The sequence below is a fragment of the Anabas testudineus genome, chromosome 4 (genome assembly GCF_900324465.2).
Source record: "Anabas testudineus chromosome 4, fAnaTes1.2, whole genome shotgun sequence".
In the NCBI taxonomy this organism is placed as follows: Eukaryota; Metazoa; Chordata; class Actinopteri; order Anabantiformes; family Anabantidae; genus Anabas; species Anabas testudineus.
This window is the reverse complement of record NC_046613.1, coordinates 14,094,306-14,118,154: the sequence shown is the minus strand read 5'-3', so window position 1 is coordinate 14,118,154 and position 23,849 is coordinate 14,094,306. Positions and strand designations below refer to the sequence as shown.

The 23,849-nt window shown below is 39.7% G+C and overlaps 1 protein-coding gene across 1 annotated transcript in view; it reads right to left on the bottom strand.

Moving 5' to 3' along the window:
* The window catches only part of ttll7 (tubulin tyrosine ligase-like family, member 7), a 66,046-nt gene that overhangs the window by 35,036 nt on the left and 7,161 nt on the right, over nt 1–23,849 (bottom strand). The window contains exons 4-9 of the mRNA XM_026345307.1: nt 22,754–22,875; nt 19,799–19,866; nt 19,285–19,443; nt 15,087–15,303; nt 12,064–12,228; nt 8,763–8,921 (exon numbers count right to left, since the gene is read on the bottom strand). Of these exons, the coding sequence (XP_026201092.1) occupies nt 8,763–8,921; nt 12,064–12,228; nt 15,087–15,303; nt 19,285–19,443; nt 19,799–19,866; nt 22,754–22,875 (890 nt within the window). The remainder of the gene's footprint in view (nt 1–8,762; nt 8,922–12,063; nt 12,229–15,086; nt 15,304–19,284; nt 19,444–19,798; nt 19,867–22,753; nt 22,876–23,849) is intronic.

Genomic DNA, 23,849 nt, shown 5'->3' with positions numbered 1-23,849 from the left:
GACGCCAGTGAGAAAAGAGACTGGTGTGCAACATCCGGCGCACCAGTGTTGCTAGTGAACGATAAAGACTTTTGGCTGAAAATGAGCAACAAAACCCAAAAGCTCCTTTACAAAGATGTGCAGAGCATCTCAAGGGTTGCGCAGCAGCTTTCAGTAACTCCATCCCCCTTTCTCTCCCCTTCTTCTGAACTAGCCATTACTAATCCTGACACAAAGGTGCTTAATGCCGTGTGGCTGATTTAGGAACAGTGCTGCAAGATAATATTTACATCACAACTAGGCTCCCAAGAACTGAGAAAGCCAGAGAATTTGTTGTGTTTCCAACAATGGATCGTGTAGCCCCAAAAAGAGCGGTAATTACTGAAAAGTTGTTTATTCGCACCATGAGCCAGCTGTAAAAAAAATAAATAAAAGAATTGTGGACAGGCTTAAGTGAGTCAGCATTCAGCAGCACACTGGCAACAAACCATACACCAACCATGTAAATATGGTTATATAAGCAAGCTCACATGCTAAAATGCTTAAAGCAGTGCAAAGGTGAATAAGATCACTCAAGCTGAACAAAACTTATCCTGAGCCATAGCTCTCCGTTTTAACCTGAAGTATCTATATAACCTTCTCAAAGCCCGTTGAACTGTCATTGCTCAAGTCTCTTTAACAACTTCAGACAAAAGGTTCACAAATATCACGAGTAAGCTACTAAGTCCACACCAGGATAAGGTGCGTTTGTATGGATGTGCCTTTGTAAGTGTGTGTATACACCCACATGTGTTTTTCTACAAAGCAACCATTTATCTGAAGAGGGCGGGGGGTGATGAATGTTTTCTAGCGCAAAGGGGAAAAATGGAACGGAGACCCTATGCAACGCTTTCACTCAATAGAATGAAGTCTAAAATACATCCCTCTATGTGGTGAGGACAGAGCTCCACTTCGACCTATGATACCTCAAGTAAGAAAAAAAACACCACAAAAGAAAAGGGAGAGAAGAGGTCTGTTTTCATTTAGAGCACTCCAGATATGACAGCCACAATGAAAAGAGTATGGCTTTAGAGTGCCGTAGCCTATAGGTAACAGCCAGACTGGCAGTGATCCTGATGACGGTTGTCTCGTTACTTGTCTTCATTCTTGGTTTGATTTTTTTGGTGTCAAGCTGTCACTGGGTAGACTGGCATCACAGCGTTTGCTGTCTCTTATTGCTCTCCCTCAATCTTTCGACTCTCTTCGTCTACTCTGTGCCTGTCGCACTCTTTTTCTCCTGGTTAGTTTCTCTTCCCACTATGTTTCTAGCAATCCCCATTTTCTGTCTGGTCACTCATTTACCCCCTCCGATGCTAGCCCTCACTCTCTGGTCGTTACCTCTCTTATTCATTTCACTCTTGTTTCTATGTTCTCCTTTTCCTCTCTGGCAGAGGAAGTTGGACCAGTCTGGTCTTAATGAACCCCTGCAGGCTCCCAAAACCCCCACTCTGATTTCCTTAAGTGACTCTGGCAGGGTCTTAAAGGAGCCCTTGGTTGCTCCAAGACACATTTAATAAAAATGTCAGATGAAAAGATTAGAAATTCCTTTTTACTCATGCTTTGATTCCGTTCACCATCAGCATTTCATCAATGTAGTCCAAATATCACTCAGTCAAACAGAAAAATAATCATGTAGGAAAAGAAGATATCAGTCTGTAATTTTTCACAGGATGGGTTTGTCCTTATCTGATCATTCAATTAAACATAAAAAGATAAGAGGGTGAGCTGCAATCCATTAACATGCTCTGTACAGGACATCTAACACTTTTATTTTCTGCACCTGCAGGTGTGTGACTGAGATGAATAAGTAGCCCACCCTTGTTCATAAAGGGGTCTTTTTACATTTTTTTCATTTGTTTGTGAACTGCGACACTGGTGATCTGTACTGCAGGTCCTGAAGTACCAACAGAGGAGACATGCAATGAGCATACCTTATATTTCTTAATTGATTTAATTTAATTTAGTAAATATCTAAGTGGGAAATTCTCCTCGACCTTGTATTAGACATACGGTCAACAAGGTTTTCCCACTGAAACAGATGAGTAATAAGTGATAAGTCACTCAGGGATCGATTAGGAAGCAATGACCATGTAGCAAAATCAACACTATTATTAATGTAGTCTTTGTTAAAAATTTATTTTTACCATTATGAATAATAGCAATAAAAGAATCTTTACAATGATCAGATGACTCACTTCTCTTTTGGAAATATAATGGACACAAACAATTTGCGTCTGTGGCCTCTGCTGTGTCACATTGACCCTAATAAGATAGCAACCGCAGTGGATCAGCAACAATCAGCTGCTTTCCTTCCAAAATAAACTGCTTCACCCCATCAACATCTATTCTGTGTCTGAAATACTCGTCAAACAAGTGCAAGGCCTACTTGTGATTAATCGGTTCAGAAAAACGACCCCCTCTTATTATTCTTGGCAGAGTGTAAACAACCACTGCTTTGACAAGCCTCCCATTCTGCCCTACACACTCATGGGTATCAGCACAGTTCAACTGCTGTCAGAAAGGAGTGTTTGTTGGCGCACAATGGTGGAATGAGAAAGGGAGGCAGAGAGGGAAAGCATGAGTAGCAGAGGGACAGAAAGACAGACAGCTGGCCGCCCTGTTAAGTCGCTCTCTTGTTTCAGCCGTCTTATCAATCACTGTTTTGTTCTTTTTGAGGCATTTTTAGTGGTCTAGTCGGTCACAGGAAACTCTAGCTGGGCATGCTGCATTGCTGGTAAAGGTCCTGGGAGTCAGTGTGCCAACACTTAGCTTAGCCACCAGTCATTCTGACCTGCTTGACTGGCTGGTTGGCAGGGTGCAGGGAGTGTTTTTTTTTTTTTCTTTGAAGAGATACATAATCAGACACAGCCAAAAAAGCAAAAGGTGCTTCAAAGGTGCATGAAAATAAAAATGCTACCACAAACAGAAACACAGCTAAGGGCTTATAAATATGCAGGAATGTATCATCCAAACATACCAAAGTTCTGAGACGGCCAGTCTTAAATATTAGTCTGAGATATTAAAGAATATTTATGATATTATGATTATCTTCTTCTTCCTTTTCTCTCCTCCACACTCCCCACGTTCAATACGTCACTCATAAGCACACAAGGATGCAATATATCTCCCCTCTCAATTGCATGCATGCACACAAACACAGACAGACAGACACACACACAGTTACTAGTACCGCCATACATGCCTGATGATAAATGACTAAATGTTGGGGTGTGTTTTCAACTGCCCCACATACGAGGCCTGTGTGCTCCTAATTTGATACTTATTCCATGAAATAGTCATGTTGGGGGAAAATGGATGTGGATAGAGACAGACAGTCCCATACATCATTCTAATTATTCTTTAATAAACCTCTTATATGCCAAAGAGCGGCTCATAGGTAGCTACTGCCACCTAGGGTTCACAGGGAGAATGACGACCCCTCAGAGCTAACGACATGGACATTTAAATAAGAATGAATCCCACTAAGTGCCAAAGATTAATCAAAGGCAAAAGGAGAATGAAAGGTGGAAGAGGGCAAGAGAGACTCCAAAAGATAATTGAGTATCTCAAACTGTATGCATTCTCCTCTATCATTTTTCACCCTAGAAAATTCAATCATGAGGGGATGAAAATTATTTAGAGAGCACAGGTAGCAAGTAAATTCCTCCTTAATCACCCTGAATACACAATAATGTTCGACGCGGCAGTTGTAGGGGTTAGAAAACACTTCTCAAATTTCCTGAGGACATGTCTGAAAGGCAGGATAACCTCTAAGTCCTTCATCCAAAAAATACAGATACACTTTAAATGGCTACTCTTTAGACTTTTATAAAAAGCTATAGGGACATCAAATTTTCATCTCATTCTGCACAGATGAAATAGAATATCAACTAAAAGCTCACATAAGCTATTTATTCCACATAGGAAATAAACAGTATTTTATTTTAAGTTGTAATTCATTCACAGTAAGTTTGTGCATTTTGGGAGATGGAGGAGAGTAAAAAATATCTGTGTGTATGTGTATGTGTATTGTGGCATCTGTTTACACTTGCCAGCACAGATTACTCTCAATAAACATAACCTAAACGCAAAAACATGCACACTTACGCTCAAAAGAAGAGGAAGTCTGGATTATGTTGGCTCTAAGAGATGGACAGGCAAACCAAACTCATCTTGAAACAATTGGGCACAGAGCAGTGAAAGAGAGAAAAGTTGCAGGAAGGGGTGAATGGAGAGAGGGGAGGGGTAAAGAATCACTGCCCTTGGGGGAACAGTCCAGCTGCAGTCTGTTGTTCTGTTGTTGTAATGCCCATTCACACACAAACACTCACAAACACAGTGAGACGCAAACAAACCCGTGCCACAGATGACCTAACCATACTCGCCTCATTAGCCGCCAATCACTCTGCACAACCCTTCCTAAAGGGGGCACAAGGGATGGAAGGAAGGAAAGAGATGGATGAGGATATAAGGTAGTTAAGTTGCAGCCATCAATAATCAATCTGCCTAAGCCCCAGCGTGTGCTGGCATCTCAATACTCAACAATGACATGTAAAACACCAAAGTTGGCAAACTTTCATGGTTTCTTCCTCCTCTCTTTATTCTGTTGCTTACTCAGTCGGTATGTCTGTGTGTTTTAGGCAGGATTCCTCCCTGCCTCTTCAACTGGATGAATAGACAGACTGTGGGCTGGAGTTTGATAGTAGGCAGATCAGAGTGGCCAACAACACACACACACACACACACACACACATACACAGAGCATTATTCCCAGAGGCACAAAGAGCACACATTCAGACACACACACACAGACAAATTCACACAAAACGTAGAAACACATGTAGCAGCTTTCATAGTGAATACTGCATCTGCGCTTATAGTCTGGGCAAATGCATATACAGTACCAAACAACACACACTGGTGCAAATCAAATTTGAATCCACACACACAGACACACACACACACACACTAACTTAAACTCATTTACACAAATGCTCACCCTTGCACACTGACTGTGGCCCTAACAAGCAGGCCAACCAGCCTTTGAGCTGCCTGGAGCCTGGCACTACAGAGAGAGAGCATGCATGGACCAGGCAGGTTTCTAATTATTCATGCTCACTACAAACACTTGTTTCTTCTTAGTTAGAGTTGACCAGCTGGAGCTTTTTTTTCTGCTGCATGTGGAGGAACAACTAAAAACACAAGAAGTAAGCCAGAGACTATAATGAGGCTGGATCTCAATCCACCAATCCTTGTGCTGGGGTCCAAGGACACGCATCAGTACCTCGTCAGAACGATAAATTGTGCTCTCTGTCTGCTACAGTTCTGATATAAGGGGTAGAAAGAAATATTAAAGGTATATATATATATATATATATATATATATATATATTAAAGGTACCTTTAATATACATGATTTATACATGTTTTTCCTCGTCCAAAACTTTAGTAATATTTCTTTCCATTTTCCTCACTCCATTTGACAATATTTGTCATGCCGACTTATAGCACATGGGCCTTGGATAAACTGAGAGATGAAGAAGGGTCCAGGGTTGCTAATGCTGTCCCTTGCTATATTTTACCATGAAGTAAATGCACTCCTTATGATTCCGATTTGGAGACGTCTGCTGTTCTCTTTGACCCACACACTAGTTTGAAGGTACCACCATGTGCTTGCAGACTTTATGAGTGTTATGAGGCAGTTACTAAAGTAAGCTAATGTATGTGCATTTCTGTATCAATTATGTTTTAACTTGCAAGTTACTTTTCCTTTTATTTTCCCTTTAAAAGACAAAGAAAACACTCACTGAAGCCCTCAAAGCAAAATCCTTGATACTGACAACACACACCACAGTCTAAGCAGAATGTGTGTGTGAATACATACTTGTGCATGTGTGGGTCTGTGTAAAGTGAAGATCACGGTTCAATGAAATTCCTTTTCAATACGAGACACATACACTGTCTAGGCTGGTTTAATGAAAGTGAACCAGTCCAGTATCTGGTTAGGTTAGTTGAGCAAGTGTGCATATGTTCTCCTTGGTAGCTCTGATGTTTTGAATGTCAATAGGAGTGAAATCTTATGTTGAAAACCCTGCTGAATTAAGATAAGGATCACACAAAAGCGTATCTTTTTCTTTTTCCTTTCTCCTCTCATCCCCTTTCTATAGTTGCTCTGAACACAATGTGCCTGTTTGATGCCTGGCCTTAGTTTGAAAAGCACCACTCTTGCCTTCTCTGTTTTCACCCCAGTGACAAGCTATTTAGCAGGTGTGTGCTGGTCTGTGGATTGTTCCTCTTGAGTATCTGTATTTGTTATCAGCATATTTGCAATCATTTCTTTGTGCTTGTTCACTTACAAAGAGCCAGTGTATTATATCTAGCTCAGAGGTTTTCTTGCAAAAGAAAGAGAGGCACACGTGTCCTGTAATCACAGGAGCTTGGAGCTGTACTAATGTGTTTTGAATACCTTGTCAAAAAAACAGTGGCTATTTGGAGGATGTGAGAGGCAATCATATTCCTTTACCCTACCTATCCTGCTAAAAAAACTCTGAGAACGACAAACAAAAATACAAATACAAAGAGCAAGACTAATGTAATTTAAAAGTTACATGTGATACCATCTAGCTTACAGGTTTCCGACTGGCTTTTGGTTTACACGCAGGTTGAACTTTCATTTCCTGGCTGCAAGTTTGCATGTCCGACAACCAAATGTGACATTTTAAAGAGTAAGAAAGGAAGACATTGTCAGAACAGCAGTCTGGGTAAAGCCCAGACGCAGTGTGGTATGCATAATTCACTGTGACACAAATAAGGAAACCTGAGAAGCGAAGTCCACCAATTCTAAACAAACCTGGAAGACCTTGATTGTGTTTCAATTCCTGACACAATTCTTACTGTTTAGGAGTTCAGAGCGTGTGACAGATATAAAGAATGAAAAATGGTGAAACAGGGTGAAATAGATCGAATTTACAACAAAATGTTGCAAAGTGATCTGCTGAAAAATTAAATTTGGACCTGAGGGCTTGCCATAGGGTACCATTTGTTGCAACCAGCCTATGGGCCCAGCTGACTGCGTGTCTCTGCTGAATAGTAAAAAAAAACATCGGCAGGCTAAAAAGTGGTAATAAAGTTATTTTCAGGCTTGACAGCATACGCAGTGAGGATTTGAGAAGGGGTCTCTATGCTTGCTGCTATCCCCTGACTAATCAGTTGAATTTTGAAAATAAATGATTGTTGCTGTAAATGTTGCGTGAAAGAGAAGCAGGGTTGTGTGCGCGCGAGCGTGTGTGTGTGTGTGTGTGTGTGGGCGCGGGATGTTAATTGATGAGAGTTATAGAGAGCTGCTAGTAGCACAAGGGGGATCATTACTGCTGGAGTGGAACAACTGCATTCACGGCTGTTTGCCATGTCTCATACACATTTCTACACATACACAAAGTGTACACATGCTGTCACAGTGCACCAGCAGTCAAAAGGAACGCCACTTTTGCTCTCTCTTGTACATCGTTTTGTCATATAGTACGACTGCTCCACCACACAAAAGGAGTCAGGTAGGGTAATTATAACACCCTAATGTCATGATGACTCTTCTGAAAACAAAAACCATCAAATGTCACTTTTTTTTCTATAAATCAGATGCTTTTATAAATCGCTAGTTTTATTTTTAGTTGGCATGATGGGGAAAAACAAACAATGATCCCAGAGGCATTTCCCATTCTTGAGTCAATTTGTGGAAAGAGTGGGGGAACACACAGCCACTTTGGGTTAGGATTTAGGTCACACTTTAACTGACTAGCTGACATCAGAACGGTGAGACAGAAAACCTGGAATGGAATCTAGACTCAAATCCTTCTTTGGAGTAACGGACACTTGAGAGACAGACACTGAGTGAGAGAGGGGCGGGTTTCCTGCTACTCAACCTGCCATTCTGACCTACATTTTCATACCCTGTGTGTATGTGCGGGTCACTTTGTATGAGGAGAAGAGGTATTTGTATTGTCTAATATTTACATTTACATTTAGTCATTTGGCAGACCATTTAATATTTATCCAAAGTGACTTACAATGAGGTACAAGGCAAGCGCTAGGAGTTCTTGCCTAAGGACTAGAGATAGGCCACAGCTGGGATTCGAACCCCAGTCTCCTACATGGAAGGCGGCGATCTTACCACTACCACTCCTTGTGTTCAGAGGTGAATAAATACATACTTGAGACTGTGTATGTGTTTCCAGGTACTTCTGTGCACCAGGGACTGAAGTGTGTAAGCAAAATCAGTGTGTGTTTATGCTTTCTGTCAGTGTGTGACTATGACTCCCTCTCTCCTGTCGACGCCATGCTACTTCAGTTTAGACAGGTGAGGCTCCACAGACTGCATCCGTCTTTTGTCTGACTGACACATAAATACACACGCCCTTGAATAAAATTTTAATTAAGACTTTTACTATTTGAATTAATTTGTATGTTTGAAAATGTAAACAAAATGTTATCATTAAAATACAATAATATCCCCCCAAAAAACTAAAAACAAATTAAATTCCAAATTAATAAATGAAACTGTCCCTTTAAATGATGCAGTAAATATACCTAAACTTTACACATTTATTTTTCCAAAAGTTAATTTGAAAATGCAGTTTATACAAGAAAAGGCAGACAGTAATTATGAGCACAAATTAATAGAAAAAAACAGACACACACGCCTTTTCACACACATAAACACATGATTACACAAACACAAAGAGTTGTACCTCTAGAAGCCAGGGTTTGAGTTTGCGATCCAGGATGATGTCAAAGCCTAGGACCTCAAAGCAGACACTGTCGCTCCCTGGTGGCTGGCCAGGGCGACACATGCGATAGGCGTGCAGCACATGGGGCTCAGCAACTATTAGTGTCTTTACCACCAGCTCCTATCAGGACACACACGAGAGAGAAGAGGACACACAAGTGAGAAAGAAAAGAAAAAAGATAAAATCACCAAGCTGAGGAAAAAAAAGAACAAAAAATCTTTTTTATTTATTTAGTTTTTATTAATGCATCCTCAAAAGCCATAAGCTACAATCTTTAGCTGCTGATGAAAGGTCTTCTTAAGCTGAAAGTGGTGCAATTAGGAGTCTAGCTTTAATTGCAGGTTGCAACCACAGACAAATGACAGTGGATTCAGGATTAAACCCTGACAATGAATTAATTATGATATATACAAGGTCTGAAACCTACAGACACACTCCATAGAAATACTGTAGGTTTATAGTCTATTATAAATCCTAAATTCTCCTGTGTCTGAAGATACTCTATTTGTTAAAAAGCTGAAAAGAAAAACAAAGTGTTACTGGCACACAGCTTTTTGAATTTCTCTCATGCACAGACAAGCACAACAGTGTTGCTGGCAGTCCATCTGTGTGGCTTGTGCCTCTCAACCTGTGTGCATGTGTGTGTTTACACGTATGTTTGCTGGCTGCTACCTGCTTGCATACTCCCAGCATGTGTGGCCGAGCCAGACGTGCTCACTCAGACACACACACACTTACTCACAAACATACACTGCGCAAAGCATCCCCTTACCAGTCAAGCCCCACGCAGTGCTGCTGGCCTGCAATTTGCCGTCCAGTCTGACTGCTGGGTGCAGGAGAGAGGTACGGTGGTCTGGCCCTGGCCTGATAAGGCTGCAGCCCCCCTTCCTTTTCTATGTGTCTGTCGCTCACACACCTCAGTCCATCTGTCCATCCATCCACCAGTCTGACCCACAGGCTGCCCAGCACAAACACCTGCTCCCACTACTGTTGTTTATGCCTGAAGTACCCAGCACTGGCTTGTGTGTATGTCTTTGTCCCTGCCCCGATCACCTTCCTCCTTATCCTGAGCCCCCAGCACTGGCCACTACCTAGCCCTGTGCATGTGAGTGATTGCGTGCCTGTGTTTTGTTAGCTTTTTTCTTAAATGTACTCCTTGATTTTGATAATTTTATTGTTTCCAGCTATTCCATCTTTTCATCCATTTTACCGTCATACTTTTGCTATTTTTACTATGATTTTGTATTTTAATGGCATCACTTCTGTTTCTATATTAGTGTACTAGAGACAGACAAATGTCCTGAAATTCAGAAAAGTCTTCCCATAATCATGCTTTCTTGGTTTAACTGACAGTATGGTATCTTACAGTGATAATTTGATAGTGTTAAAGATTACAGGATTATGAATTAATCTTAAAAAATAAATTGAAATCTTAAAAAATAAAGTATATCAAATGAGAACATTTAGTATACAGCAAAATGTTGTTGCCTGAAGAAATTATTAGATAGATTTTATTGACAATATAAATATACAGTATGTACAAGAACCCTCGTACATACTATTCCTTCTTTTTCAGTGGATGTTCACTCTGGCTTAAGAAATAGCATATTAATTTTGAAAAGATCTAAGAGAGCCGAAACAGTGCATGAGTGTCACTTTAATAGCTTTCTCTGAACGGAAAGGAAAGTATATGTTATTGTAATGATCAAATGGGAATGTTTTCACATTTCTCAAACCTACGGAAATTGGGCATATGAACAGACATGTCTGTAGACAAATGCTTTGTCACCGTGTGTCTGTGTGTGTGTGTGTGTGTGTGTGTGTGTATTAGCAAATATAGAAGAACATAACTAGCCAATTTGGAGTCAGACACAGCTCTCAAAACTACACCCACAGAACAAAGCAATAGCGTTGCTGGTCAAATCTTAAATACTTTACCCCATACAGCACATATGAATAAGAGAATAATACCACAATATGAAGGAGATGTTAGTGTTTCACATGAAAAAAAAAACACAGACGATGTTTTTAACCCCCACAGACAATCTCTTGGAAAACAAACTATCTGACTATGTGACCAAAGCTGTTGGCTGAATGAGTCAAGGCAGCCTACATCTGTACAGGAATAAAATGATAAAAAGATTCAAGATTAAAAGAGAAGGAGAGTAGTGAGTGAGCACAGAGCCTAAATAAAAAGCTGAAACAAAGCGCAGTGTGTGAGTGTGAAAAGAGTACAAGAACACCAAAGTGGTGTAACTTTTGAAGAAAGAGCATGCTTTCTTGGTTTAACAGACAGAAGTGGTGAGAGAGCAAGAGAAGAAAAGGACGGTCTGGCTGAGTCAGAGAGCGACACTCTGGTCCGTCACTGAGAGACTGGAGAGATAAGTGAGAAAGAAACCCGAAGTGAAGAAAAGAAAGTGGAATAGATAGAGACATTGTTGTTCCTTGAAAAATATGAAGCACATGGACATTGTACAAGATGAATAAGTGAAGAGAATAAAGAAGCTTCACCGGAATTCAGGTAGAAACTTGCGAAGCCAAATACCTAGTGTAGGCTCAACAGCCACTTTGTTCAATATGAACATGAAGAAGTGAAAGCTGAGAGAGAGAAAAAATAAAAGATTGCCTTGAGGAGAGTATAATAACCGGTGGGATTTGATTTTGAGATTGAAAGCTGGTAGCACGAGAACAGAAAGTAAAATAGAGAACAACCACTGAGGGACCATACAACCCACGTGCCTATGGACAGAAGGACAACAAGTCAAGGTCAAGCAGAATGAGACAGAGAAAAAAATAAACAGAACCAAAGACAAAGAGAACATGACGGAGGGGTATGAGTAAGAATAAAAATAATAAATCAGGTACAGGAGTTGAAAGAATCTTCCACACAGACAATAATGAAAGAAAATTAACAAGGTGAAGATGTGTGGAGGAGCTGAGAGTGGTGCCAGAAGGGGAGAGCTCATCCTCCAGGAATGATGTTTTCACCAAGCTCTTCCTGAAGTTAAACAAAATTCACTACTGTCATAACTAATCATATCGAACCGTTGCTGCACCACTTGTGTTTTTTATGCAGTATGTGTTAGATAGTGGAAAAAGCTTGTGTGTATACTGCAAGATTGCACTTAAGATCGTAAGCATGTGTTTGTGTTTGACTATGTGGTGCGTTTTGTTAGCATGCCGCACATCCTTATTACACATCCTCCTTGATATATCCACACGTAACAGAGTAACTGTCTGTTTGGGCAGACTATCCACTTACAGAGACGTCTCCCCAGAACTTGGCCACATCATAGTCATTGGTGCGGAGGAACTCGGTGAACCAGCTGATGGACCTCTTACTGCCTTTGTCCACTGTTTCGTCTCGCTCAAAGTTCTCATTGTGTTTGTTCACTGAATAGTTGGTCAGATGCATGTAGAGCTGGCTCTGTGGAGACAAAATGGGGTTAGGAAGGGCCTTCGCACATTTCACATGTACAAATACACGTTGACATCTGTCGGTGACATTTGACATCAGATTTATTTAATTATAGCAGTACAACAACTACATAGAGTATGTCCTATATAGGAACAGAGATCTAAAGAAAATAGGCACATTTTAGATGCTGAACTGAACATTACTAACATCGAGTCTAGCAGTTAAGATTGCCAAGTCAAAGGTGAAAGGCACCTACTTTTTATCAACTACAGTATAACAACATAAAAAAGGAATAAAGCTGCAGATCATATTTGTGCCAGATGGCATGTTTTGTTTGTTTGAATAAACAATATTTTTTTATTTACTGAGCTTATAAAAAAGAATTGCTTTTCATCTGCTTCCTAATACCTTTCAGATGTATTAATTTCTGAGACTTGTCTAGTGCAATCACAACTTAATGCTAATTACTACAAATAACTCTACTGAGCCATGGGGGTAGCAGTGTAATGGTAAATACAATGAAATGTTATTGTACTTAAATAACTATGGTACCTATCATGGTGCTCTTTTGTGCAATTATACCTTTGTCAGTGATGATAATTATCACAGCAAACAACAACCTCAGGGGTTTTCATGCTTTTATCCCTACAGAGGCACATATCCACAATGCAATGTTAAGCAGTACCTCTAAAGTAATATGGGTAGACGAGTGTAAAGTAAGAAGGGAAAACATCACAAATGAGTCCCTTGGCAACATCTAAAGATGGTGCAGTGAAAAGTAAAGAACAGCTTGGTGGCTTGTATTTTAAACATGTTTATTATGTTCTTATGGGAACAACTGATGATGAGTCAACGGCAGAACAAACACCAAAATATTAAGCATTCAGTGATCAGCACATTAACAGTCACAGTGCCCTATAAATCCTTTAGTGCATTGCTAAAATGTGTCATTATGTGGTTGACTATAACTTGCCACACTTTAAACACTATCCTTCACAGTTAAGACAATGCATCCGTGTCCTTATCCTACAAGATAATAACACCGTGACCACAGGCCACACCAGCCCCTGATGGCTGTCTGGTAGTCACTCTCTGTGGGATTGAACATCCATCTCCATGGCATGACTCACTCCATCATGTGTCACAGACTGGATAAGACAATGCACACTTGTGTCACAGAAGGGGTCCAGCCTGTGTGCATGTGTTCATATTTTAGATAAGCATCATGCTTGAAAGGAAGCTGTGAGTGTGTGTGTGTGCATACATCCCACCATCAGCAACAGACTGCGATTCAGCAGGTGCAGAACCTCAAGGCAAATATGAGTGGCTCGATATTACAGGAGACATCTGGCATGTGGACATTTCCGCTCAGCTGTGTGTTTACAGTATTCCAGTGTGTGTGTGTGTGTGTGTGTGTGTGTGTGTGAGGACACTATAATAACTGACTGGTCCTTATAACCTCTAGAGGCTGTTGGAGGCTTACAAACTGATGTTAGAGATGAGGGTAAAAGGGCTGGGGTTAGACATTTAATGGTGATGGTTAAGGTTGGGTTAAGTGTTAAAGAATGCACTAAGTCGATGCCTGCAGAATTCAAGTACTGGTTACATGAGTATGAACAATATCAGCTTTACAATCTTCTGCATTGTGGCCCTGGTGACTGCGTACATGCATGCATACATGCAGTTTTCCAAACTCTGTCTTCCTGTGTGCTTAATTTGATTATGCTGCGGTTCATGACAGAGTACGGCAAATATTTAGCTCTGATAATGTACTTCAGTTATCTGTGTGTAGAATATTTCTGATTTACACATTGACTACTGTATGTATGTATGTATATAGAGAGGGTCACAAATTAAAGGAAACACCTGAATAAAAAGTGTGGAGAAACAAATGACAAATGAAGATCCTTCCACACAGATACAGAACATGGTATAATCCTAATTTAATATTCAGTCATGCTCTGTAGCATCTCTAAAAATGCTAAGCAGGCCCAGTTGATTCTGGCTTTGGATCAAGCTGACAAGAGGAAAAGAGATTGCTCAACTGGCTAGTTTTTCAGCAGGAACACTAACAAAAGTGACATCTGCATTTAGAATAGGAAAAGGTGTCAATAAATAGAGTCAGATATTATGATTGATAGTGTGGCCATGATGCTCAAGCAATAGCGCAATACATAAGGGTAACAGAAGACCAGTTCTTCCTCAGGTGACTGACAATGTCAGTGCAGGACATTGTCAGACTCTGTCACCAAGATCAGTCTATTGGCAGTTATCTAGAGAGGTATCTTTTAGTAGGGTTCCAATGCATAAACTCCTCATTAACTCCTCTTTCAGCTTTGCAAAAAACAGCACTGTCAGTTAAACCAAGAACAATTTCTCTCCTGATCCAAGTGATCTCTTCCAGGATGACACTGGCCCTATTCATAAGATACAAGGGGTCACTGAATGGTTTGATGAGTATGAAAATTAAATGAGTCCTATGCTCTGGCTTTCGTAATTATCACATCACAACCCAAGTGAACACCGATTGGAAGATCTTGGACAAATGTGTCAGAAATACCAAACGAGAATGTCCTTGGAGTCCAGAGACTTGTAAAATTGACACCAAAGTGCACTGCGGTTATTCTGTTGGCACCTTCACTAGGATGTGTTTTTTATTTAATTGTTTATGAACACATGTCTACAACTCATGAAACTAGCACAGATAGTACATCAATAAAGATGTACGTACAAGTCTTAGTTACAAGTTGCATGTCCATACTTTTCTATTCTTTTATTTTATAATGTGAACTATTTTATTATATATATTGTCTATTGTCTGTTACTACTGTATTATTATTAATACTTTTATTCTTGTCATGACTCACCAGGTTGGCCTCACTGGGTGCGTGGTACTTCTCTGTGCCCATGCGAACCAGGCCGTCATTGTAGAGGAAAATGCGAAGTGGGTCACAGGAAGTGACAAGGATGTAAATGCGTAGGTCAAACTTGTAGCCCTCCATCAGGAAAGGCTTGTCCAGGTACTCCTGAACAATAAAGTGCTCCTGGGCTGGCAGCTTCTCACAGTTGCGGATAAGCGAGATCCTGGATAGACAGAAACTTTATTAATCCTCGGGGGGAAATTGGGATGTCGTCAGCAGCATTATAAAATATGGCATTGTAAAGACAAAAAAGATAATTAAAAAAGTGATAGATGAGAGCATAGCAGAGACCATGAACATGACTGATGACATTGGCACTGTCTTATATATGTGTTAAAAAAAATTGAGCCAAACAGCATACAGATTTTACGGATTTCAACACAATATTTCATTTCAAAGTCATCTGGAAAAGTTGGGGACATATTTCTGGGGTGCTACATCTGCCTATTCTGATGATACTCCCAATCTTCCCATGCCAAGATTAACTTGAAAATTATGATTCTTTTTTTTTTTAATAATAACTATAATTTTAACTTTTATCCAAAGCAACTTACAAGGTAAGCATAAGGAGGTCTTGTCTAAGGAGCTAGAATTGGAACCCTAGTTTCCAACATGCAGCGATCTTACCACTACACTATCCAGCATATATAATATATTGTTATTATTATTATATAATAATTTGCAGAAGCAAAAGATACAATCAGAGAGAGAAGTCACTTCCTTAATGTGCCTGAAATGACTCATATATTCTATTTGAATAATCAAATGCTGAGGTGTTAAAGGGTCAGCGCAACAGTGTCCAAGTATTCATGTGACCTTCCACTGCTGCAGAACCTTCACTGGAAACATATGTAAATGTGTGCACTCAGCATGCCTCAGGTCTAGTGTGAGCAGGAAAGGCTGTTTGGTTCTGTGAGGCATCAAATGTTTCTTTATGACCTGGCTTTCTGAATAACTACTGAAAAGTAAATATACAAAAAACAGGTACAGGTACAACACAAATGCTGATTTGTCTAAGCCATACTCTGCAAGCATCTGGAGGACATTGTGATTTTCTGAGGCCAAACTGTCACAATCCATCAAATGCTGTAGCAGGGTTCTTGTGCTGTGGGCAGGTTAATGGGAGCAGACATTGTGCTCTGTTTCAACCTCCACTCTATTTCATTTGCTTTGGTCCCATGTCACAGGCACTCAAGCCTTATAATACACAGACCATTTCTTGCTGGACTCAAGAATATGTTATGTTTGTTTGTGCGCATCCATGCGCACAAATAAAGGTGAGGGGTAAAATCAAAACTCAACTGTCAAAAAATGTATTTTGTATATGTGTGCAGGAAAAGTGACGTCGTTTTTAAACAAGCTCCCACTATGTGCAACTTATATCACCATCACTCATAGTTAAGGCAGACTAGGGCTAAATTGGTTACATGCACAGCCTGGAAGCCTCCATTATGTGCACACAAGCAGCCACACCATACACACAGACACAATATTTAGCCAAGATGTAAAGACTTGATTGTTAAAAAGCTACAGTTTGAGGTATGGGGATGTTGTGGCACCCACCCACTAGAGGGAAAACATTGTTTAGCTCTGTGGCTTCTGTAATCACAGCCAGAATATGCAGTATCCTGGGAACAGTGCAGTCTTAATATTACATTGTTGTAATTTACTTGTCCAGTTAACTCTAAAGAAACAAAAACACTGGGCCATTGCTAATGAGTTTTCAGAAAATAGAGAGGAGCAGTGTGAAGCTAGACTGAGATCAGGTATTGAGAACAGTAAGGCATTAGTTCAGCAGTCCTCCTGTCAGAGATTTGATCCATTTTTACCAGTTTGTACATCCGCCTTAGTGTAATGATGTTGCTACTTTGGATTTATCAATCTTGCTCCAACTACCTAAAAGACCGCTGTATTATGAAGAAGAACTTCATTGTCCTGTTTATCACTGCACTTTAACAGAAAAGAACACAGAGAAATTGATAACAGCCTGACCGACGATGTGAGAGGCCTCCCTGACAGGCAGACAGCAAGCTGAATGATGAGGACAGGGTTAACAGTGTTAGTTAGTCGAGGAGGAGTAGCTGAGGAGAAGACGACGTGATTGATGAGCTGGGGTGTCAGATAATCACAGCCCACTCTCCCTTGCCTATTTAATTTGGCACCAGAGGGGATCTTGCCGTTTTAAGCCCTGCATGCGCTTTTATTTTGTTTCCCTTATAACAAGCTGCGCTTCAGACACAAACAATAACTTCATTTAGTTGGCCAACGGAAAAATAAATTACAGGGGGTAGATATAACTTAATTTCCTGCCGCGTCACACCATGCAAAAAAATAGAGAAAAATCTAATCTTCTGAGCCGCCTGCCGTTGAGTGGTCGAGCTAAACTCATCATCTTTCATATTCTTAATGTATTGCAATAATTCAACCTTTGCTGCCTTTTATTCTTTAATAAATAAAGGCTTAGTGCAGCATGGAGTTATAAGTAATGCTCACATTATACCAGAAAGGACAAATTCAAAGAGAATTAGAGGGAGAGGTGAAGCACATAGAGTCATTTGTACTTCAATATCCCCACCTATTGGTGCCAGTGATGAATGCACTTCACACGTATTTCTTCGTACTTCAAGGATCATATTTTCAAAAAATAACAAGTCAGAAAGTATAATTAATAAATGTTTTTGCAATCTGAGCAATGTCGGTGTATTCTGGAGTGCTCAAGAGATTTAAGTGCAATGTGCAGAGTCAAAACAAATTCTGTGCTGTGGACCTTGTATTTTAGACAAATCGTATTATTCACAGTTTGGGTTTTGTCTTTCAGCTACTTCATATGTTATCTTTTAAAACAGAATTACTGTAAAACCAACCAAACTTGAAAATCTGAAATTAAACCACCTGACATTTTCAATTTATTTCAGTCTTGTGTACACAGTGGGGACACACACTGGCTCTTTGAGTGCCTAATGATTGGTTTGGCTCAAAAACAGTACATTAGACTTTGGTACAGGGATTATTGTAGAGACAATTTAGGATACTTGTGTTGTTGATGACTTTTTAACAGAATTTTTGCATTCATACATTTTTAAAGTCCCTTATCACAGAAGCCCAAATTCACTAAAAACTCCCAATCCACACTAACATTAATACCAACTTAATACACCAAAGTTCTCTATTACATAAAGTGAGGCCCACACTTTGTGTTGGAGTTATGTTAGTGTTGTGTCAGGGGAACTGGGCTGATTCATCTTTTCTGGTAAGTTTTGAGATTGTTGTTAGTTTTACTGTTGTATTAGATTGTATTCTGTTGATAGGTTTATTTAAGGTTTTGTCCACCCCTTTGCAGATATACTGTGACAAAGTGCCAGATATCTTAAAACACTGCTCAAAAATTCAGTACTTTTATTTTATTTGTGTTGATATAACCAGTATATTAGTTGTAAGTGTATGCAGCCTGGTCACTATGCTTGCAAAAAATGAATTTGAGGCCAATTCTTTTAAATTCTCTACAGCAAAGTGCAAACATACCATGGAAAATGTGACATCACAACCCGAGATAGACTCTTACCCCATGGGGCTGCAAGTATGAAATATGCATTCAGGTACCACAGCCTGCTCATCTTTTGATAAAGAGTTGCTACTGAGAGACAGAGTCCCCTGAAGCAGCCATCTTGGTCCATTTTCTAGTCAGACTAGTCTCTGCTGATGGTGCCTCATAAAGGAATCCAATAATCACATGCAGGGACCTTCAGGGAAGAAACTACAGTAACTGCCAAGGACCATGTGTGTATGCCTATGTATGTGTGTGTCCTCCACAGGCAGCGATAACCTCTGATTTATGTAGAGTGTGACCGCCGAGGACAATGAGGGCAACAATGAGATTCACCACACCCTCTCAGCTCAAATACTCAATCTGGTCCCAGCCATAATGCTACATCCATGGACACCTATATCAGGGTCACAAACCTCTTATTGCCTCGTTTTGTTGTGCTTGTCCTCTATTTGCTCTACTACTAATTCCCTCCTTCTCTCACTCAGTACCTTGCTTTCTCTCCTCTTCTTCAGTCATTCTCTCTTTCACACACTTGCCCTAGTTCCGCCTATCAGTCTTGGTGTCACTGTATTATATTGTTCTTAGCCTCTGGCCTACCCGTGACCCATGGCTCCGTTAGCAGGTTTGACAATAAAGGTCTTCTGCTTGCGTTTCCTGCGTAGCTCCTTAACATAGTTCTGGAACTGAGTGTACTCGGCAGGGAAGATCCAGGTTTTGGGTATGAAGCTGTACTCTTGAGGCTGGCACTTGATCATTCTGGAGGGACAATGAAAGAGGGTGTGTGAGAGTGACTATACTTTAATATTTCTTTAAAAAACAACTTTTCACAATCATCTGAGGTTTAGGACTATTAAAAATTAAAACTTGTTCATGTATAGTATAGTTATATGTTATAATTTTTTGGCAGAAGGTGCATTTTGTGCATTTAAAGCAGGAACATCTTCTTATTTGACTTGCAATGGTGGAGTGCTACAAGTTTCCAGTTGTACCACTTGTAACTTAAGAGTGCTAGCTGGCTAAACATTGCACTTTTAAATGTACTTTCTTTTGCACTTCTGCAACTGAAGCAAAGTACTCTCAATCCCTGTGTTAAGAGAGACAGAAAACTTACTTGGACATGTTTCTTGCTAGGCAGTCTTTCCGGCAGATTTCACCCATGCCAGGGAAATGGTTAATTCTCTGCAGAGGGACAAGCAGACATAATAGTGTTGTTAGGGCCATTACGCCACTCAATTCCACCCCCACCCTTTCATAAAAATGAGCACATTAAAGGCAGCAACCTGAAGTGAGCCTACAATGTTCTGACATTTATGCCCAATTACGGACTCAAAACAAAAAGGTGACGCTGAGACCTTTCTCAACCCGTATTTAGTTTACTATGTTTTTTTCATACTTTAAAGGTTGGGGAGGGAAGAGGCAAAAAAAAAAAAAAAAGATCAATCTCAACTCCGAGGGGCCGAGGTAATTGGTTCTGCATCGCAAGCTCCTGCAGTGACAGTTGAATGAATTGCTTTGAATGTGCCGAAAGGGGGTGGGGGGTAAAAGAAAAACTCTGGGTTTTCTGTATTCTTTGACCAAATGAGCCTGAACAGGGGCGTTAATTAGGCTCATATGAACTGAAACTTGACAGCAAACTCTCACAGTACATCACTAAAAGAAAAAAAAGGAAAAATTAAAGAGGGGGGGAGAGGAGAGAGAGGGGAAAACACAAGAACACAGAGTGTAAAAGGAATCCATGATTATTATCCAAACGAGACAGACGTAATTAGGGATTCGGAAGAAATTGCACAATTATGCCAATGCCGCAAGACGACGTGGCTTGTGAGGAGAAATCAAAACCAATTGTTGAGGGACTTCTACTTTTCTTCTGAGAAATTATCTGGTGAAAAACCATATCTGTGTGAGGGAACAAGTGAAAACAATTGACAGCAAATCACCAGTTCTATGTGAAACATTAGCCATATTGCTAATGTTAAGCTGTTACATTATTTGTTATATTCAATCTACTTAGCTGAACTCTTCATGCCCCTATACTAACAAGCCTTACTCTTTCTGCCTAGTCTGTGATTTAATCGATCATTAGTGCCCAATCTAATCAAATAAGCACTCAGGAAGATGGATGGCTAAAGCTTGGAGCTGAGGGAGAGCGGCCAAGTTCACTCACCAGGACAGGGAGGTCAAACAGAGGTAAGATCACTCTCAGACTAGTACACAGAAGTCAGAGCAGCCCTTGTTGTTCAGGCCTGTCTTATCGACATCACCAGTGACATATGAAACCTGCCCCCCACCCCCTGCTGCTCACAACTTGTCAGTCCACGTGTCAATCTTTCCATCTCTTTCTGTAAGCTCTGTTATTCCCTCTTACTCTGCCCACCCTTCTTTTCTATTTGCTATTCTCTCTCTTACCTCCCAGGGTCTCAGGAAAAGTAGATGGGCAGACTCAGAGTTTTCCAGACATCTTTTTTTTCTTTACTTCTATGTCAATGCCATTACTATATTTCAACTTTCTATTTCTTTCACCTGCTCCATCTATGTCCTTTCAATATGTTCTCATCTCTCTGTTCCTTATATTCCTTTACCTATTATTTTACCTTTAAAGGGGACAAGAAGAAAAACATATTATAAGAAAATATATTTGTGTGCAAACAACCAGTAGGCACTGGGCAGCAACTTGAGCCATGTTCTTGATGGAAGCTGCTGTTTTCCTTACACCGTATACAGACACTATAATACTTAATCGATATACTATTTCCATTTTTTTCTAGACGAAATGTGAGTAAGGATTATGAATATAATTACCTTTTACAGTCTGTATCTCTGTCTTAACTCAAAATCTGAATTTAATTTCACATTCACTTGACTAAGTAACTGCAACTCCTAAACTCCCTGTTCTAGTTTTATCGAGTAGAACTCATTTGAGTTAATATTGTATGTCCATATGTTTACAAACCATAAAATGGCCCTATTTGGTTTCATATGGACTGTTTTGTTGTTGCAGAAATTATTTTTTACAGTGTGTTGTATTAATATGTTTTATTAGTGTACTAAAATTTAATATGGTAATTTTGTGAGTTTTATGACTTATGATCCAGGCAATTAGGCGTTAGTTTGATTTTTATTTTGCACAGATGCAAATGCATATTCAAATAAACTGACTGTGGTACTTGGCAACAGATACATTTAAGGTGTAACTGTTTTGTCTTAATACAATTACAATACAGATGTTTGACAAAGTGAATTGTCTCAATCCCATTTTAGTACAAGATATTCACAAGCTTGGAAGAGGGTCTTGTGGCAAAGTGGTTTGTGCTCAATCCAAAAGTGTAAAACACGTATCTTATCTGCTTTTATAATCTGCAAGAAGTAATGTTTAACCAATGTATTACTTGAAGGAAGGCAATCAGTCATTTGGATAAAACTCTCAGGAGAGTTGGAGTAGCTGTCATGTTTGATTCATCTTTTAAATCCCTTTCTTGTGCTGCACTGTACTGTTTAATCTATTAGGGAAATTTAGAAAGAAATTATATTAACTAGTGATATACACTGTGATGATAATAAAATGACATAAAGACTAAACACATACAAAACACATCATTTTTTTAAAAAGGAGACTCCAAACATTTTATCCCAAACTTAAACAGAGTCTCTGTTTGGAGAGGACTCATGTTTAGAGTCCATTTACTGAATTGTGAGAATATGAGAAAATTAATCTCTGGTTTTACAAGACAAATTACAATTCACAGAACTGCAAGCACTACGTTTGATCATCACCTGCTAATACCATCCCAACAGTGAAACACAGTGAAGGCACCATCATGCTATGGAGTCTTCAGTTTGTTATTATGGGTAATTTGTGTACATTATTTTATTTTTTTTACATTTTAAAATGAATCTGAATCTGAAGATACTGTACATCTTCCGGGAGTTGATCCGTACAGCCATAGTCTCTAGTTGCTGGCCAGCAAATTTATTGATGCATATTGTAAAAGGTCCAGGTTTTTCCTGTTTAGTCCAGCAATCTTTTCTGACCCATAAACATATAACCTATAAACATCATGTGGGGTACCTGATAATTCCTGAGCTCAGCAATTTTCTCATGCTGCACGGCCGAGTCATTCCAAATGAGGTTGGCAGTTTCGTCATCATCCCGGGTCTTGATAAAGTCCATCTCATTGATGACTATACGAACTGGGGGAAAAAACTCAGATTAGATTGTATTCCATTAATAGAATACACAGTCATTTAAATAACTATTTAAGACCAAAGCAGAGCCATATTCGTGATGACAAAGCAACTTACTGACACAGATGCAATAAAAGAAGCTATGACTCACACCCATAAATCAAATATTTCTGCTTTAGAAATAAATGTTTCACTCAAATGCATTTCTAGGCTAAATTCAGTTTTTACACATAGTAAGAGTGCAATTACTCTAGGAGATTATAGATCAAAGAGCTCACAGCAATATTTACCATTCATGGAACGGTTGCAGAGCAGCCAATCGTAATGTCTGTCTTCAAAAAGATAAATTAATTGTCTGTAATGCATTCAAATCCCAATGGAAACCTCATAGTATGAGAGATAGGTGGCAAGTCCATTTGGACATTAATCCAACAACTATTCATTATTCAGTGACTAATGAAAAATTCATATGCCCTAACGAAACGGAGTATTAATTAATTTTTTGAAAGCCTTCACAAACCTGGAAAAGGCTTGCCTAATGTTGCATGATGGCACTTGAATGGAAAAAAGATGTTCCTGATGCAACTTTATCCATCTGTTAATGTCAGTAGAGGCTAACGGTGTTTTGCTAACTGGAACAGGGAGGGTTTATATCACAGCAGGACTGTGCTTACTGTTACAAGTCGGGTCTTTGTGTACAAAGCTACAATCAATCCTTTTATACACACATAACTAAACAAACATCCTTAGGGCCAACATTACATTTCCCTTCTCAGTAGGTGTAAAGCAAATTTCCAACACCACATTCCCTGACCTTTAACCTTTATCTACAATATTAACAATTATGAAACAAAAAAAGGTAGGTGCAAAAAAGGGCAACAGCAAAAATGAACCATCCATCTGGCCCTTAGTGTTAATTTTGCTTCAAACTAGGCTTGCACTACTTTCAAAATGACCACTATGAGAGTCTCGTCACAGCT